At 37.9% G+C, this 18,103-nt stretch overlaps 1 protein-coding gene and 1 long non-coding RNA gene across 2 annotated transcripts in view; one reads left to right on the forward strand and one right to left on the reverse strand.

Annotated features, from left to right (window-relative positions):
• LOC120529500 (ribonuclease P protein subunit p40-like) overlaps nt 1–7,582 on the reverse strand; it is a 43,896-nt gene extending 36,314 nt beyond the window's left edge. Inside the window, exon 1 of the mRNA XM_039753359.1 lies at nt 7,337–7,582. Within this exon, the coding sequence (XP_039609293.1) occupies nt 7,337–7,453 (117 nt within the window). The 5' untranslated portion in view covers nt 7,454–7,582. The remainder of the gene's footprint in view (nt 1–7,336) is intronic.
• A 70-nt stretch (nt 7,583–7,652) lies between these two features.
• On the forward strand, nt 7,653–17,829 carry LOC120529501. The gene is made up of 4 exons (XR_005633759.1): nt 7,653–7,735; nt 13,963–14,190; nt 14,284–14,359; nt 17,789–17,829. It is a non-coding gene; the product is annotated as an uncharacterized LOC120529501 (long non-coding RNA).
• Nucleotides 17,830–18,103: the final 274 nt, after the last annotated feature.

An 18,103-nucleotide genomic window follows, 5' to 3' on the forward strand; every position in this document is an offset into this window, starting at 1 on the left:
TGTCCCAAATCACGTTATGCATGCGGTAATTATTTTCCGTAATTTTTAAAGGATTAAATTACATTTTTTATTGCTTCCCGATTTCCGATCCAGTAATTTAGGTCAGGATCGGACCGATACCGATACAGAATATCGGATCGGCGCATCTCTACTAGAAAACCCTCAAATAAAGCTGAATTACAACAATTCTGAAAAGATGAGTGGGCCAAAATTCCTCCAGAGCGCTGTAAAAGACTCACTGCAAGTTATCACAAATGCTTGATTGCAGTTATTGCTGCTAAGGGTGGCCCAACCAGTTATTAGGTTCAGGGGGCAATTACTTTTTCACACAGGGCCATGTAGGTTTGGAATTTTTTTCTCCCTAAATAATAAAAACCATCATTTAAAAACTGCATTTTGTGTTTACTTGTGTTATATTTGACTAATGGTTAAATGTGTTTGATGATCAGAAACATTTTGTGTGACAAACATGCAAAAGAATAAGAAATCAGGAAGGATTTTAGGAATTTAAGAACCTTGCAACCCAAGAAAAGACTTTCCTCATAGAACAGAAGAGCTGGTTTTCAGCTGTGACAACAATTATAATCAAATTTCATACAAACATAATTTAAGGTTGAGCTCCAAGAGTTTACTATTAGGACACTGCAGAGTTGTAATGGCTACCAAAACTGGGCTTTGCAGTCATATGTGAAAAATCAGCCATCTCAAGAAGTAACACCCAAATGTAATGTCTTAAGTGTATTTTTACTTCATTTAATGCCGCTTTGATAAAAAAAAAAAAAAATGTATAAATTTCTATCAAAAGCATGAAAACATCTAAGGGCTTCCAAACCTTTTGACATCAGTCTGTTAAACAGGTATTAATGTATAACAGCCAGGATTCTGACCGACATCCATGTCATAAGGAAATGGTTACAGGCTATCATTAATATTTTAATTGTTCATGCAATTGGTAACTGTAGTGTTTGGTCAACAGGATTAATAAACAAAAAGGAAAAATATATGCCAGTGTCCTTCATTGTTTTCATACACACATGATTATATGTACACCAAATATCATTGAGCTTTACCATAAAACTTAATAATCAGTTACACTGGCCTAATACTCACATTATATGCACATCCAACACCATACACTATAGTAAGAGGTCCTTAAGTTCAGTCCAAGTAGCTGCAGGTTTTAGGTCCAATCCACCTACTTAATTAGAGCCAAGTATTTGTCCCTATAAAGTATTATCCATCTATCTGATACTCAAATAAAATCTTGTGCTTCATTTTAGATAACTCACTTGTTAAGATTCTCAATCTTTACTGTCTTCTTTTATACTAAAAACAGAATTCACTCTTATTAATTGCTTCTTGTTTTCTTAAGCATTTGCCAAATAAATATAAAATACAAAGGACAAAAGAAGCTTGCCGTTTACTAAATAATCCAATGTTTACTAAGTTTAGTCCTCAGGGATCACTGTGGCTGCAAGTTTTCATCACAAACAACTTCTTCAATTAATTGGACTCTTACTTTAATTAGGCAAGGTGTCAAGTCCCATGCTAGACCTGTTATGTACAAAGGTTTCTAAATTTCTCATAAAAAAAGGGCATTTCATAATAATGCAGTTTTTCCTTGAATTCCCCATGTAGAAAACACCACCAGCTGATTAAAAAAATTAGACTAGTTAGAGGAAAAATAGTTCAAAGTTTGTGACACTGGTTGGAAAACCTATAGCCAAAGTGGGCCTCCAAGACCGGACTAGAGAAAACCTGATCTTACTCTGGTTCCATTTACAAATGTATATGCTCAGTGTGAAGTATCCAGTTTCACCAAATATAGGGAAAGATACTGAAGAAGAAAAAAAAAGGACTGATAACTACTAATCAACTTCAGTTAACAAATCATTTGGATGATATTCTGTGAAGACAGAAAACTACAATATTAGAATGGGTTCATTTGGCAGAACGAAAGCACTAACAACATTAAATTCCTGTTACTGGCAAGGATTGCTTCCAATTAAGCAATAGAGATGGTGTAACATTTTGCATACTTTACCCAATAAAGTTACTGTCTTAAGTCAAATATAACCCACCCAAAAAAAATCTTGGGAAATACATTAGGTCTTAAAATTAACTGTTCTTCAATTCTAGATATTCATATATGCATATACCTCAGGAATTTACTAGTACATTTTCAGTATTGAATGTACAAAATAAACCACTTTGTGCTACATGCTTGACATTGCAAAAAGACCAACTGCCAGGGAAAGGAAACTTCTGTATAAGGTGAAATCTACTATATAATATAGTAGATAGTATATATAATCCTAAGCCTAAAAGTGCAATGATTTTGTGTGATGTTTTAATTTGACTTTTAAATCAAGCTTATTTTAAAACCTACATATATACTGTATGTTTGGTATCATTCTTTTCAGAATTTATTGAACTTTAATGTAATGTTGTTAGATTTTCAGATTCTTATTCCGTTTTTACATTATAAACTAAAATATCAAGAAAGTTGTGTTTTTTTTATTTTTGATTGAGTAAACTTTCTTTCACAGGAACAAACTATTAAACAAAAAGTATCTATTCCTAACACCAATGTTTGTATTTAGGCAATTTAGTTAGCTGAAGGTCGAGTTATGATGACTCATTGCATACAACTTTAGTTTTCCTGTTATTTAAATGAGTAATTTTTTAAAATATATATATTTTTTTTATCTATAAGAATGTTAGTGAAAGCAAATGGATTGTTTATTTAGTCTCTTATAAATGCTCATCGAGCATAGTGGACCTCAGTTTAACGGGAATACTCCAATCGGTAATAAAGTAAATATTTTATTTTCTTTTCATGATTTTTATTCCATTAAATAATAATTCTTTTTTTTTTACATATTTATAGAATTTCATTATTTTGACTCCAATAAATAATTTTAATTTTGTACATTTACATATTTTACTAATATTCTGGCTGCAACTGGGGGTTGGGCGGCGAAGGCGCTGGGGGTGGTTGCCCCCCTAGTAATCTAATATTCCAACAAAAATGAATAAAAACAATAATAAAAAAGTAATTCCTCTGACCTTCAAGGTGACCACTGGAGATAAATTCAATAGAAGAATTTAGTAAATGATAAGGCGAACAACATAAAGTAAACTGATGATCTGGGACCTTATGTATAATGCTATGCACAGAATTCACACTAAACATTACATATGGACAAAATTGGAAATGTGTGTGTACGCACAAAAAAATCCAGATGTATAAATCTGTGTGTACGCCAAGTTCCATGCACAAACCCAAATGAACATGAAATTTAAAAAACACATAACTACAGCCACACCCCAACTCCTCTCTGAATTTTACATGTTTTAATATGCAACTCAATATTACATATCACCTTCTGTTCAGTGTTTGGTTAAAAGACAGTGGAAAGGGTATATGAAAAAAAGAATTTCTGTAAAGGCAAGAAAAAACGTATTATTTGTTGGCTTACACAGTGGAATAAGCAACAAAAGCATGGCGGAGACACTCGAATGTTCGAGTTCAGAAAGTCGCACAGTGTCTGAAATAAAAAAAAAGTTGTCAGATATCACCGTCTGTTTATTCTGTTTCAAACAATATTACAAAAGCTGACCCCCAAACCAATGACCTGATGGTGCTGCTGTGCCAAGCACATTTTTTTGCGATGGCTGTGCACACATCTCTTCTTCGAAAACTGCTGGGTGGCAATTTGGCTATGTGCTGACAGACACTGTTCTGGAGTCACAAAATGCAATAGTGGATGCTGTAAGAGATGTGGTCAATGAACTAAGGAATATAAGGGCTGTATACTATGTGATAGTAACCAAAAATTAAATGAATTGGTTAAAAAATGCTGTATCCGATTACCTGTTTTTACATTCTGTTAATTACACTCAAACGAAGTTGTTATGCTGTCCAATTTGGCTGATCATTTAGTAGGTCAAGTTCATCACAGCACATCTCTTCAGGTACAGGCAAGTCACGATTGTGTGCCACATTGTGAAGCAAGCTAAATGCTTGTGCAACACAAAACCCAATACAGCAACATATTAATAGATTGGAAATGCTCTCTATTTACATAAGTAAATTCATTCTATGAAGGCACCATTATAGTGTAGCATCAGCACAGAGTACTGATCTCTATCCTTAAAAGGTCTTTTGCCGCACTTGTTGGAAAAAGCACCTGCAACTGTGCAGAGCTGCCATTTTATAGGCTCTCCAGCTATTGATGATATAATGCCAGCTTCTTCTGGTATTCATCCCTGGCTGATATAATTTGTCCGGCGTCATTGCAATAGCAATGTGCATACAGTTGACTGCTCCGATTACATTCGGAAAAACTTGATGTTGCTGCAAATTGCACTTTCATGTTTCCCAGTTCAACCACAGTTTAAGGAGATCTTACATATCTGGATGACAAGTGGATAACACCATCCTATACAGGTGGCATGGCGTAACTAAGCGATGACTGAGGAATACCCGATGAGTTAGCAACTTCACGTTGAAAAGCTCCTGTGGCTAAAAACCAAAGAGTGGACAAAACTTGCAAAAGGAGCAGGTACAGCACAATTACTCAAATTCGGTCTTTGTAAATCCAGAACAAGTTCATCAAAACCAACTTAGAAGTCAGTCATTATCATTAATAAATATGCATTCTTTTCTAATTCTTCCATTTACTATGTCTTCTAACAATGCTACAGCAGCCATGGCAGTTGGAATAGTTTGTTCATTCCGTGCACCTTTATATCGTTACAGAAATATTAAAATCACGTGAATTAAATTTGTAAATGATGTGCAATTAATTTCTGTGTATTTGATAAAACCAGCATCATAGATGTGAATGTAAAAAAGAAAAGCAGACCATAGAAACAGTGGCACTGCTTTGACAATGGGTGCCGACAGTTTGCTAAACCGAGAAGAAACGCGCGTACGCAAGGGGCCGTGAAATTGTGTGTAGCTTTACGGCAAGTTTAGTTTTTATACATCCCGAAGCGAATGTGGAAACAGGCACACACAACATTTTTGCACGTATGCACCATTTATACACAAGGCTCCTGGACATTAGTTCTTCTTGTAAAAGGTGTACAGTATATCCTTTCATAAAACAGCAACTGCAAACCTAGGCATATTCCTAAAGACATGTGCAGTGGTATTTAGAATACAAAATAGACTTTTGATATATTGATAAGTCTGAACTCATTCTTATTGCTCCCTAATCTAGAGATTCTTAATTTTAGGAGCCACGAATTTCATTTTCCCAGCCATACAACAAGATTTATACTCTTCTATGTACTGATAGCACAGAGAAAAAGAGAGGGGAAAAAAATTACAAAGTTGCCACTGCTGCATTTATTTTTTCTCTACTTATTTCTTCATTCCCTCCACCATGAACTGGGAAGTGGGTAGTTGTTGGTAATGTTATTTTATCATGCAATGCAGATGTGAAGGTCCCCAGAGTACCACTGTAGACCATACTACCTGGTACCATCTATCTATGATACTTTGTGGTTTGAGGGTTGGACAAAATAAATCTTTAACAAGTTCACTTAACCTGTGCTGCATGTATTCAGAGCTACAGTACTCATCAATCCAATTCCCACCAGCATTTTAACAATGATGGAAAAAATAATACACTGTAGCGACTTTATGACCTTTAAAGAAACAGGAAGGTGGGACGTTTCAGAGTGTGGAGGAGCCAGGGGGTGCACCACAAAAGAAGCTGAACTGAACAGCACAGTAGGTTAGACTGCCTTGGACTATTTAAAAAAATAAATAAAAAATAAAAATGGACAGCACACAAAGCTCACAGAACTCAAAAAGACAGCAATTGCTCTGAAGATGTTTAACTACTTGAATGGCCATCTCAGAAAAGTGTTAATGAACCTTACATCTGTTATGTGTGTTACTTACACGCTAATCTACCTTAGAGTCACTGGAACCATAAGCCTATTTCAGCAGCATTTAGAGACTGGTGCAAGGCAGCTCTGGATGGGGCAGCACACACTCAAACCACTTTGGACAATTTAGAACTTTTAGGTAAGAAAAAAAAAAAAAACAAAAACAACATGGAAATAGCATTCAAATCAAGTACAGAATACTATAGCTGTGGTGATCACTGTCCTGCAAGGCTTTTAATGGAAAGTGAAAGGCTTACAAACCACTGCCACTCCTGATATTTTTTTTTTTCCTTTTTCAAACTAGGATTCTATGCTTCTGTGAAAAGCTACTTCTTCAAAGAGAAAGTTCTCATGATCCTTACGGACATGTTTTCCACAAAGTAAAAAGAAGACATATATATGTCTGCTTTGATGGCTTTTTCAAACATGATGCCTTAAGCCAGGGACAGAGCCTCACATTTCAACAGTGGGCGAAAATCCAAATGTGCTTTACAAAGAATGCCATGAGAAACTTGTAGTCGATACATTCTTAGCACAAGATGTTCATTCCTCCTCTAACACACACCCCAACCTACCACTCCAGCCTTCCAATTTTTGTGGAATCCTATAACAGACTAAATATTTCTGAATTTTTCATAGCTGGATTGCACTGTCTAGCATTGACTGGCAAGAACATCTCCAAAAAGGTGCGAGTAGAGGAGACAGAATAAAATCGTGCGTTGTTTTATATTGGCAAGACTAAGAAAGACGGGAAAGGCCTGGGAATCACTGGAGACCAGTGTACATATGCTCAAACCAGTCACGGAATAGAGACGAGTAGAGAAAACAGAAAAGAGAAATCTCAGTCGAGAAAACTAACAACAGATGGGTAACATGCACTCCAATATATTCTCCAGTTGTGTATGTAACGGCATTCGTTACTTCACGAATCAAAAATCTGCGCCGTCAGCTAAACGTTAATTAATAAATAACTGCACGTTTCACACGGGGTCCCCAGTAGGTCCAATGTTTTCGGACTTGATCCTTAAGTAACCTCCCCGTGCTTTCTGATATTCATTTCAACAAACTATTCAGAGTAAAATCTGCTGTTGATCTATCTTATATGCCTCCGCATTGTTGAGATTTATTATATTCTTTTAGGTTGTTGTGTCATTTTATCGAAATAGCACTGAATTAAATCAGCAGATACAAATGATAATCTGCATACAGAGACGCTGTTGAGATGTATTATTTCTGTCACGTGGAACAACTCATTCAAAAGACCATACGTGTGCATATTTAACGGATAAAAGCTCACAGGATTAAATCAAGATCCGTCGAGATTTAAAATTTGAAGCGTCAAACTGAACAATCTGTTTTCCAAGGCAGATTTTCGAGAAGTGTTGCGTTTCATTTAATATCGAGAAGCTTTAACATTATATTAGCTCACCTGGTAATTGAAGTAGTGGCTCTGCACGTGAATACCATGCCGCGACTTCTCATTCGCAAAGTTAGATTTTTCACAGACCAGCAGATGTCTAGGACATTGTTCAAAATGCATATACATGATTTTGTCCTCTGCTGACGAACAAAAAGCATCAATCAAAACGTCTTTTAATAAAATATCCCGAAGCTCTACACATCCACCAAAACTTCAGTTTCTACTCGGCGCTCTGTAACTGCCGCACCTCTTTCTTGTGACGTAACGACCATGCTACCAATAACAAGCCTTCAGATTGCTTGACTTTTCATTACGAAAAATTAGAGCGCCACCTCGTAGGCTAGGAAATTTATGGAGTGAAAGAGGAAGAAGAAAGGCTGAAGAAAGCGAGGGAACGTTACGACGAGGGTAACTATGCTATAGCTTAGTAAATTTGTACCATTTTATGTGCTGTGTGACAGTAGCTAGTCACAAACATGGGTTTTGCGCACTATATTTACTGTATGAAGAGAACATAACATTTTCACCAATTTATCGTTTTTAAGTATAATACCGCAGCAACCTAAATGAAGACAAATTCAATAATATAGTATAATAATTTAAAGCATCACTGCTGGTCTTCAGAGAGATTTAGAAACTCCAGTAAGTATCCTGTATGTTGGCAAAGTTCTAAGGGCTGCGGTTCCGCACCCTTGTTCTCGAGTCCCACAGTGGCTGCAGAATGGCACCGAAAAGCTTAACCAACGATTAATTATTGTTTCTCATTGATGTCTAATTTAGTTTATTTACTAAATGAATAAATGAGACTATCCTGTTCTGCATCAGCTAGACAATTGATATACCTGTTCTTATTAAGTAGTAATATAAGAAAACCATGTTCAGTTCCATCAACCCTTCCTTTTTTCTTAGCCCCCGTTATTCAGCTGTAGGTTATTGGAGGTGTCTGAACTAACATCAAATTTTGTGATCCTCGATGGTGTGAGGGAGAAGATCCAAGTTGTAGACAGATAGTACTTTATTGATCCATGAAGCAAAATTCACATGCTCCACCAGAACAGAGTGCATAGAGACGTAGCACAAAACAGTAAAAAATAAATAGAAAAGTGCAGTACTTAGAACTGTATATACAACCACTACTCCATATACATCAAAATGTAAGATTAATGATTAAATGTATAGTGTCACTGTGCCAATTTGTCTGTTACAGCTAGCTACAGTGAAAATGGGTGGAATGAGTGCAGGTATGAAATACATTTTAAAGGCTGTATACATTGCCAGCTCAGGGCCTCCTAGGCAATAGGGGCCCCAAAAAGAATCAAGATGTACAAAAAAAATACTTGTTTTTTAATTCCTGCTAGTAGAATGGCCAATTGAGCCCACTTTAACCCTTTGATCATTAACCTTGAGATAACTCGTCCAACCCTGTTGTTACATGCACATGGTCATCCTCATGTTTACGCGTCTCCAGTGATGTAAATGGTGAAATACAGTGATCTTTCTGAAACCGGTTAAGGTGTAGCTCCCTCTGGTATTATACCCAACCTCCATGGCATTCTCATGCTCTTCGAGGCACGGTTATAATGCATAATGGGACTGGATCCCAGGAGTGATGGAAAATTAGAGCCACGGGATTGGCCAGTTTTAAAGATAAAGGGGGAAGGACCATTGGTTAAATAGGTAAATATGGGTATTTCATCAAGGCTGCCTGTAATAGTATTTTTTTCTACTTTACTTTGTTTCTTTCCTCACCCATCTATCCCATTCTGTTTGACTCAGTGGTAAACAATCAGCCCACAGCTGCTTTGAGCTGCAAGAGTTGTCAGAGTTTAATCTTTAGACAGGCAAATGAATCACTCCGTCCTAGAGATCAATGATTTGTGAGTTGCCAGGGCAATATATGCAGGAAAGAATATTGGCTGAGCATCCAGTTTCAAAGTACTGCCTGATTGGCCAAGGTAATGGGTGAGTCAGGTTTGCAAGCGACACAGTACTAACTTACGGTAGGACAGCCAAGCTGTTGGGTAGCAGCTGATGACTGGCAAACTTAGTTGAAGGGAGTGGATTGCAACGTTCTTCCACATTTGCTGTCACAATTATATGTTTGTTCAATGGGCATGTAGGCTGTAGGTGGTATGGCTGCATATTTGGTACTGGGTTGAATAGATGGTTAGGAGTGAGTCAAGTTTGCAGTTAGCATGGTACTCATTCATGGTAGAACAGCTGAGCTGTTGAGAATCAGCTGAAGACTGGCCAATTCAACTTGAGGTATTCTTTGATACTTGATAGTAACAATTGTTAGTAGATGGGTTACTTAGTTAGTAAGGGTACTTCCTGACTGTGCAGCCAGGTCTGGAACTGCATTTGGACTGAACACCAGTATGAGTCAGGTTTGCAAGCTGCACAGTACGAGGTGAGACATAAAAATAGCCGGTCTGGGCTTGGGGCTTTCCTGGAAAACCGTCTGGAGATCAGCTGAACATAAATCATAGAACTATATCCACTCCTACACACCCTCTCAAACCGCCGACCGGCTATCCTGTGAATAGCCCAGTCAGTATTTACACAACAATCACTACATGAATTGCCGCTATAATGTTGGGTGAAAAAATCGAACAGCGAATTAACATTAAATTTCTCGCGAAATTGAACAAAACAGCCACAGAAACTTATGAAATGATAAAAATCAGTGTATGGTGATATTTTGTCTTGCACACAAGTTTTTGAATAGCAGAAGCGTTTCAAAGAGGGACAAGAAAATGTGGAAGACGTTCAATGCCCAGCTTGAGAGGGGGGTGGGTGCATCTCCCAGACAATGCTCCCGCGCACAATGCTTTTTTAGTAAGGTAGTTTTTGACTGACAGAAACATTCCTGTCCTTGATCATCCTCCCTATTTGCCCGATTCAGTTCCTTGTGATATTTACTTGTTCCTGAAAATCAAAAGTGACCAGAAGGGAATGGATGAAGTGAAGACAGAAATGGCAAGCCTGTTGAAGAGCCTCCAGCAAGTAGACTTCCAGCACTGTTTCAATCAATGGAAGATATGTATGGAGCGGTGTAGAGATCGGCAGGGGAAGTATATAGAAGGTGACAATGTTTAAAATGCTGTAATTCATCAATACATTTTTTTTAATAACCAATCCGGTTATTTTTGTGTCTCACCTCGTATTCAGCCATGGTAAGATTTTAACAGTTAAGAATATTCTGACTCAGCAGAGGAAAGGGATGGATGCTGCAGTCTGTTGATGGGGCTGACTGGGGTTTTCGAGATCGGATTTGAATTCACCTAAAATATTAATTTTTATTCAGCAGGGAAATAATAAAAAGTGGTTCCCACAGTGCTTGTCAAAAGAAAATGTATGGTCTGGTGATTTTGAGGGGGTGGAGAATGATGGTGAGTAGGGTCCCCACACCTTAATAGTGACAGACAGTGGCGGTTGGACATTATTTGTGCAGCAGAAAAGCTGAACATGGGCTGTCAGAATGGAAAGCAAATGAAGAAAAAAGTGACTTGTCATGTTATAATAATTCTTTAGCATTGGCCAGTGACAGCATTGTAGTTCTAGTGATACTTAGGTAAAGCATAGGTGATGATTTTGTATGACACCACTTCTGAATGTGTGTGGTGTAACAAAAGTGCTGGTCAGCTTTCAAAGCTACTGTTTCCTGATCTCCAGGACGCAATGCAGATTTATTATGTACAGATGATGCCTAACACAACTTCAAACTGTAAATAAGCCCATAATTTGGCATATTAGCTGTAATTGTGACTGAATTTATGCTTTCTGATGTCAGTTATGGCAAAATGCTGATTTTCTTTGCAATTATTGTATATTTTATAAGTCAAAAGCCTGATGTTGAAATATACTGATCAATAAAAGTTTTATTTGAACACCTAATGGACTACTCTGGATTTGGATCATCAGTGTAGAGCAGGGGTCCTCAATCACGGTCCTGGAGAGCCGCAGTGGCTGCAGGTTTTTGCTCCAACCCAGTTGCTTAATAAAAAGCACTTATTGCTAAAGTAACACTTCTGCTTCACTTTAGTGATTTTGAGCCCTTATTGCTTAATTTTGTCTTAAACAGCTATTTTAATTGCTCCTTATTATCAATAACATGCAAATGACAAGAGAGAGCAGCATTTCTCCATTTAGCTTATTTACATTTACACCTGTGTGTATTTATCTGCACTATTGGGTTTAATTAAATACTTGGAAGAAAAATGAAGAGAAAAAAGTGAAGGACTGAGAATTACTCGTCCATTTTAGCCTTCAAATCATTTACATGATAGAAAGAGAAAGAAAATCTAGGATATGAGAATGACCTGACATAGCAGAGTTAATTTAATTTCATAGCTTGTTAGTGCTGTATTGGCAAGAATTGCTTTCTAATTAAGCAACCAGGTCAGAACAAAAACCTGCAGCCACTGCGGCTCTTCAGGACTGGGATTGAGGACCCCCTGGTGTAGAATGTTTTAGCTTATTTGTCATGTATTTGCATTTTGTTGATAACAACGCACCTGTCACTTTCCATTGTACTGATACTGAGAAATCCTCTTCGAAAATAAAACTGTTCTCTCCATTTTGCATACCTGAGTAGAATGCTGTTGTTGAAATAATCACGTGGTTGTGAATGGTTATTTGTAAATGAAGTGATATAAACTGAACCTCATACAGTTACTGAGTTGGTCCTTTACTGAACAACATGTAAATATTATAGGCAACTTTGCAAAAGTGCCCAGAGTCTGCAGACTGATGAAAAACTAAACCTGCTGATATGTTTTTAGTTTGGTTTTTACATTTATTTTATCAGGTATGACCAGTAGGGGGTGTTGCAGCACTCCAGACATAGTGCTTGTACACAGCAAAGGGTTGAAAATAAAAGTCAGTTTTATTATACACAAATACGTTTTTCTGATTCTTTCTTGAAAAAAAAACGTACTCACAAGCACAATTCACATATTCTCCTCTCCTCTCCTCTAGGCAAGCCTTGTATTCCACCTCCCGACTCTAACTCATCTGGATGAGGTTGAGCACCTTCTTTATGTCAGACTTGGGAGTATATCTAGTGCCACATGATTACACCCTGGCAGCATTTCTGGGTCAGTCGGAAACCTCCTTAAAATATGTCAGTCTTCTACCCACAGCCCTCTCTGGTGGCACCCATCCATCAGGACTACAATTCCCAAGGTGCCCCACAGATGTACAAATGGAAGCTCTTCCCAAGGGCTGCTGCCCCCTGGTTTACTGAGGGACTACATGGCCAGTCTTTCCCAGTCCTTCCATTATATTTTTTTGATCTAGAAAGGGTATCCGCAACTATCCTGGCTGGGACATCTGACCATCCATCCATCAAAATACCAGTATGTCCACCTTGGCACCTACATGGGTATTTTTTTTTTCATTTTTTATTAGTTTTTCCTTAACAGCTGAAAATACCAAACTTTGTGACAATAACTAGGTGCCCTCAAAATTGTTTTAAATATTTTTCCTTCTCCTTTTTAATTTCCCTCTTTCAGAATAGAGAGCTGAAGGATCAAACTCTGTTTGTTTTTAATATTTGACATGGCATACTATGCTCTGTTGGCTAGCAAGTATTATTGTAACCTTTAGCACTGCATACTCCCTCTCTCTCTCATTCATTCATAATCTCAGATGCCGTTTCTGTGTGTTTCTGTGGCTATCCATTCATCTATTGCATACTCTTATACAAGTATAGCAAGAAGTGTATCACCAATTTCAGTTCTGGTATCTCCAAAGCTATGATTTTACATGCTAGTTTTTCTGTGGTTCCATCAGTATACCACTATAGATAGTATAGACTCGGTACAATGGTTCAAGCCCAGGGACCCCCCTCATACAGTATGACTGCCACTATCTGTACTGAAAAAAGAGCCCTATTAGTGTCTTTTACAATAGCCTGGTAGAAAGAACAAATAATTCAAGGTCCTCAAAGACAAATATGACAAAGATGACCTTTGTTTACTTTTTAAAAAAAAAAAAAAGATTATTTTGTATTTTTTTTACAGTTGAGTTTTTGACTATTTATTTTGACTCAGTTTTGCTTATTATTACAGGCTTATCCAATCCATTTGCATATCAGCCCCTTTGTCTGTCCATACTGCTCTTCTAGATTTGCCCATTAAAGTCTCTACCCCTGGTCCGCATCATAATTGGAAGATAAACTGGACTTTACAATGCTTGCACAGGCCCTTTTTGTACAGAACGGTTTGTGTTGTCCATCCAGTCCAGTCTAGAGTTCTGATGGACCACCAGGTAACTATAGGACTGTTGTCACCTCCTCTTCCTCATTGATTGTGGCTGATCCCAGAGACTCCTTGGTATGCAGAAGGTCAAGCAACTAATTCCTTTGTTTTGGTAATGTTTACTTGCAGGTTGTTGTCCCTGGACCACATGACAAAGTACTGTACTACCTTTCTCTGTACCTTTGATTCTTTGTTGTCGATGCAGTGCATATGTCACATAATAACTTCTCTAGATGGCATCAATCTAAAGATATACTTAAGTTAAATAGAGTGTGAGAATAAAAAGACAGGTGCACTTGTGTCACTGATCAGAATCTTTGACATGCACAGATCTCAAGCATCTCATACTGTTGTTACTTTCATTTTTTTCAGATTTATTCTCCAGCTGAATAGACTGGATAGTATTAACACTGGAGAAATCAAAGAATGGAATTCTGACTGTAATTTTGCTCAGGTGAAAGAATGCTTTGTTGAACATGTCGATCACAGCCTCATGTTCTCAGACGTGTGCCTGGTATGCAGACTGCAGTGAATGAAGGTGATCTGTAATTAAAGAGCTCACAGCTCTTTCTGGATCCACCTGTGATTTGAGAGTTATTGGTAAGCAGTCCTTTAGGTACTGGAATGTTAAAGGATGTTTCCCATAGTTTAGGCACTCTTACTAGATCTCTCTGAAATTCTCTTTTCTCATAGAAAACAGATGGTTTGGAAAGGGGAGTGGGACAAAAGCTGTCAGGGATGGTGACTTAATAGGTGGAGATAAATGGAGGTGAGTATGGAGGAATAGAGGGAACAGGCTAGAAATGAACTGTGAAATTCATAGTATCTTTATAAAAGTATCAATTATGAAATTTAGCTTTGAAATAGTGAAAATGAAAAAAGAGGTGAAAGGATGTTATTAATGTGCATATGGTTTAAAAATTTGGCTGCAAAAACCCAATGACCGCATTAGTACTCCAGGACTATATGTCATTCTGCCTAATTCTAATAGAAGTGCTATCATTATGCAAACAAAGAGAGTGCCTTCACCATCAAGAGTAGTGACCAACATACAAAAAGAGAGAAACAAACTAGCTGATAACCAGTCAGCTATGATGAAACACCTATTATTTACGCAACTGAAACAAGCTCATAAAGGTATAAAGAATTATAATTAATGTTACATTAAGTTCAATAGCAAATATACTGCCTCATCTGCCAAATTGAGAAAAGAGGAATATTCAGGATAACAGGAAGGATTGAAGTATGATTTTCTGTTTAGTTTTTACAGTGCACTGTGCAAACCCAAAGCCAGACACCACAGACAAGAAAAATCGAAAGACACAGAAGCCCAAAGGTCAGCCTTCTAAAAGAAGCACCAAATCAGTTCTTTGCGTCTGTAAAACTGCAATGTCTCTGTTATTAAATTAAAGAATGGACCAGCCATTCAGCAGTTTATTTTGCAAAATGCTTAATTATTGCCAGGGTCATGGTAGGCTGGTCTACAAATACAATGCATTTGGCAAGGCAACTGTGTCCTTGGTGGCTGGATCAAATTTTTCAGTCAATTGCAGAATTGAGTTTTTTACTAAAAATCAGATGAGACTGATTTTGGAATAGATTCAAGAAATACATCTGGTCAGTTCTGGATCCATACAAATTGTTTTACATTACATCCAAAAGAATACTTTTTCCACTTGGTCTGTGTTTCATAAGGAATATGCTACATGAAATTTAAAGGTGATTTATGATTTAACGAATAAAGCTATTAATCTGGTAATGCGGATTTGACTTCCTGTGGTTATAAAAACAGCCTTGGAAGAATAAATCAATGCACTTCTCCAGTGCAATCATAACAAATTATAAATTTGTTGTTTATCCATCCATTTTCCAACCCGCTGAATCCAAACACAGGGGTCTGCTGGAGCCAATCCCAGGCAAAACAGGGCACGAACCAATCCCGGGCAGAGTGCCAACCCACCACAGGACACACACATAAACACACTAGGGCCAATTTAAAATCGCCAATCCACCTAACCTGCATGTCTTTGGACTATGGGAGGAAACCCACGCAGACACGGGGAGAACATATAAACTCCACGTAGGGAGGACCCGGGAAGCGAACCCAGGTCTCCTAATTGCGAGGCAGCAGCGCTACCACTGCGCCACCTGTTGTTTATCTGTAATATCAATAAATACCTTAATAGAGTAGTGCATTAAATCAAACATGTCACTCACTGGTTCCTCATTCTTGCTGGATAAATTGTTTTGCTGACTTTTACTTTATACACCTTCTGTCATGAAATTTACATTTTCCATTTGTACGGTGGTGCTTGAAAGTTTGTGAAACCTTTATAATTTTCTATATTTCTGCATAAATATGACCTAAAACATCATCAGATTTTCACTCAAGTCCTAAAAGTAGATAAAGAGAAACCAGTTAAACAAATGAGACAAAAATATTATACTTGGTCATTTATTTACAGTATTAAGGAAAATGATCGAATATTACATATTTACACACAAGTATGTGAACCTCTAGGATTAGCAATTAGTTTGAAGGTGAAATTCGAGTCAGGTGTTTTCACTCAATGGGATGACAATCAGGTGTGAGTGGGCACCCTGTGTTATTTAAAGAACAGGGATCTATCAAAGTCAGCTCTTCACAACACATGTTTGTGGAAGTGTATCATGGCACGAACAAAGGAGATTTCTGAGGACTTCAGAAAAAGATCAGCTGGAAAAGGTTACAAAACCATCTCTAAAGAGTTTGGACTCCACCAATCCACAGTCAGACAGATTGTGTACAAATGGAGGAAATTCAAGACCATTGTTACCCTCCCCAGGAGTGGTTCGACCAACAAAGATCACTCCAAGAGCAAGGCGTGTAATAGTCAGAGAGGTCACAAAGGACCCCAGGGTAACTTCTAAGCAACTGAGGGCCTCTCTCACATTGGCTAATGTTCATGTTCATGAGTCCACCATCAGGAGAGCACTAAACAACATTGGTGTGCAGGGCAGGGTTGCAAGGAGAAAGCCACTGCTCTCCAAAAAAATAATTGCTGCTCGTCTGCAGTTTGCTAAAGATCACGTGGACAAACCAGAAGGCTATTGGGAGAATGTTTTGTGAATGGATGAGACCAAAATAGAACTTTTTGGTTTAAATGAAAAGCATTATGTTTGGAGAAAGGAAAATACTGCATTCTAGCATAAGATCCTTATCCCATCTGAGAAACATGGTGGTGGTAGTATCATGGCTTGGGCCTGTTTTGCTGCATCTGGGCCAGGATGGCTTGCCTTCATTGATGGAACAATGAATTCTGAATTATATCGGAGAATTCTAAAGGAAAATGTCAGGACATCTGTCCATGAACTGACTCTCAAGAGAAGGTGGGTCATGCAGCAAGACAACGACTCTAAGGACACAAGTCGTTCTACTAAGGAATGGTTAAAGAAGAATAAAGGTAATGTTCTGGAATGGCCAAGTCAAAGTCCTGACCTTAATCCAATCGAAATGTTGTGAAAGGACCTGAAGCGAGCAGTTAATGTGAGGAAACCCACCGACATCCAGAATTTGAAGCTGTTCTGTACGGAGGAATGGGCTAAAACTCCTCCAAGCTGGTGGGCAGGAATGATCAAAAGTTATGTTTAGTTGCAGTTATTGCTGCAAAGGGGGGTCACACCAGATACTGAAAGCAAAGGTTCACATATTTTTGCCACTCGCAAATATGTAATATTCAATCATTTTCCTTAATAAATAAATCACCATGTATAATATTTTTGCTCATTTGTTTAACTGTTTTTTCTTTATCTACTTTTAGGCCTTGAGTGAAAATCTGATGATGTTTTAGGTCATATTTATGCAGAAATATAGAAAAGGGTTCACAAACTTTCAAGCACCACTGTAAGTTAATGTGAAGCAAGACATATTGAAATGCAAAAAGGCATGAGGTTAAATAAGATCCACTGGCCACTTTATATACATGGTGAAGAATAGCCTGGCTTGCAAAAGAATGCTGAGCAGAATCCCAGCATGGCACAAGGCAAGGGAAAGTTCTGCACAAGACACAAAGAGCATGTGAAGCAACTTTCCCACTACTGATATTTATTTGGGGTTTTCTTGCACAGCAATTGTACACTGAATGATTCCTTAAATACAAGCTACATATACAATTATTATTTTTGTTTTGCTTTGTTTTTGTTGTTGTTGTGATTAAAGAAGCATAAAGAAGAGGGATGTCTCATGCCTGGACAAACTGGTGAGGAAGGAAGGCTCTATTGTAGGCACGAAGCTGGACAGTTTAACATCCGTGGCAGAGCGACGGGCACCAAGCAGGCTCCTGTCAATCATGGAGAATCCACTGCATCCACTGAACAGGATCATCTCCAGACAGCAGAGCAGCTTCAGCGACAGACTGCTGTCACTGTCTTACTCCACTGACAGACTGAAGAGATCGTTCCTCCCCCACACTATGCGACTCTTTAATTCCACCCAGGGGGTAAACGTTAACATTATACAAAGTTATTGTCTGTT

This window comes from Polypterus senegalus, chromosome 5, assembly GCF_016835505.1.
Source record: "Polypterus senegalus isolate Bchr_013 chromosome 5, ASM1683550v1, whole genome shotgun sequence".
Taxonomy (NCBI): domain Eukaryota; kingdom Metazoa; phylum Chordata; class Cladistia; order Polypteriformes; family Polypteridae; genus Polypterus; species Polypterus senegalus.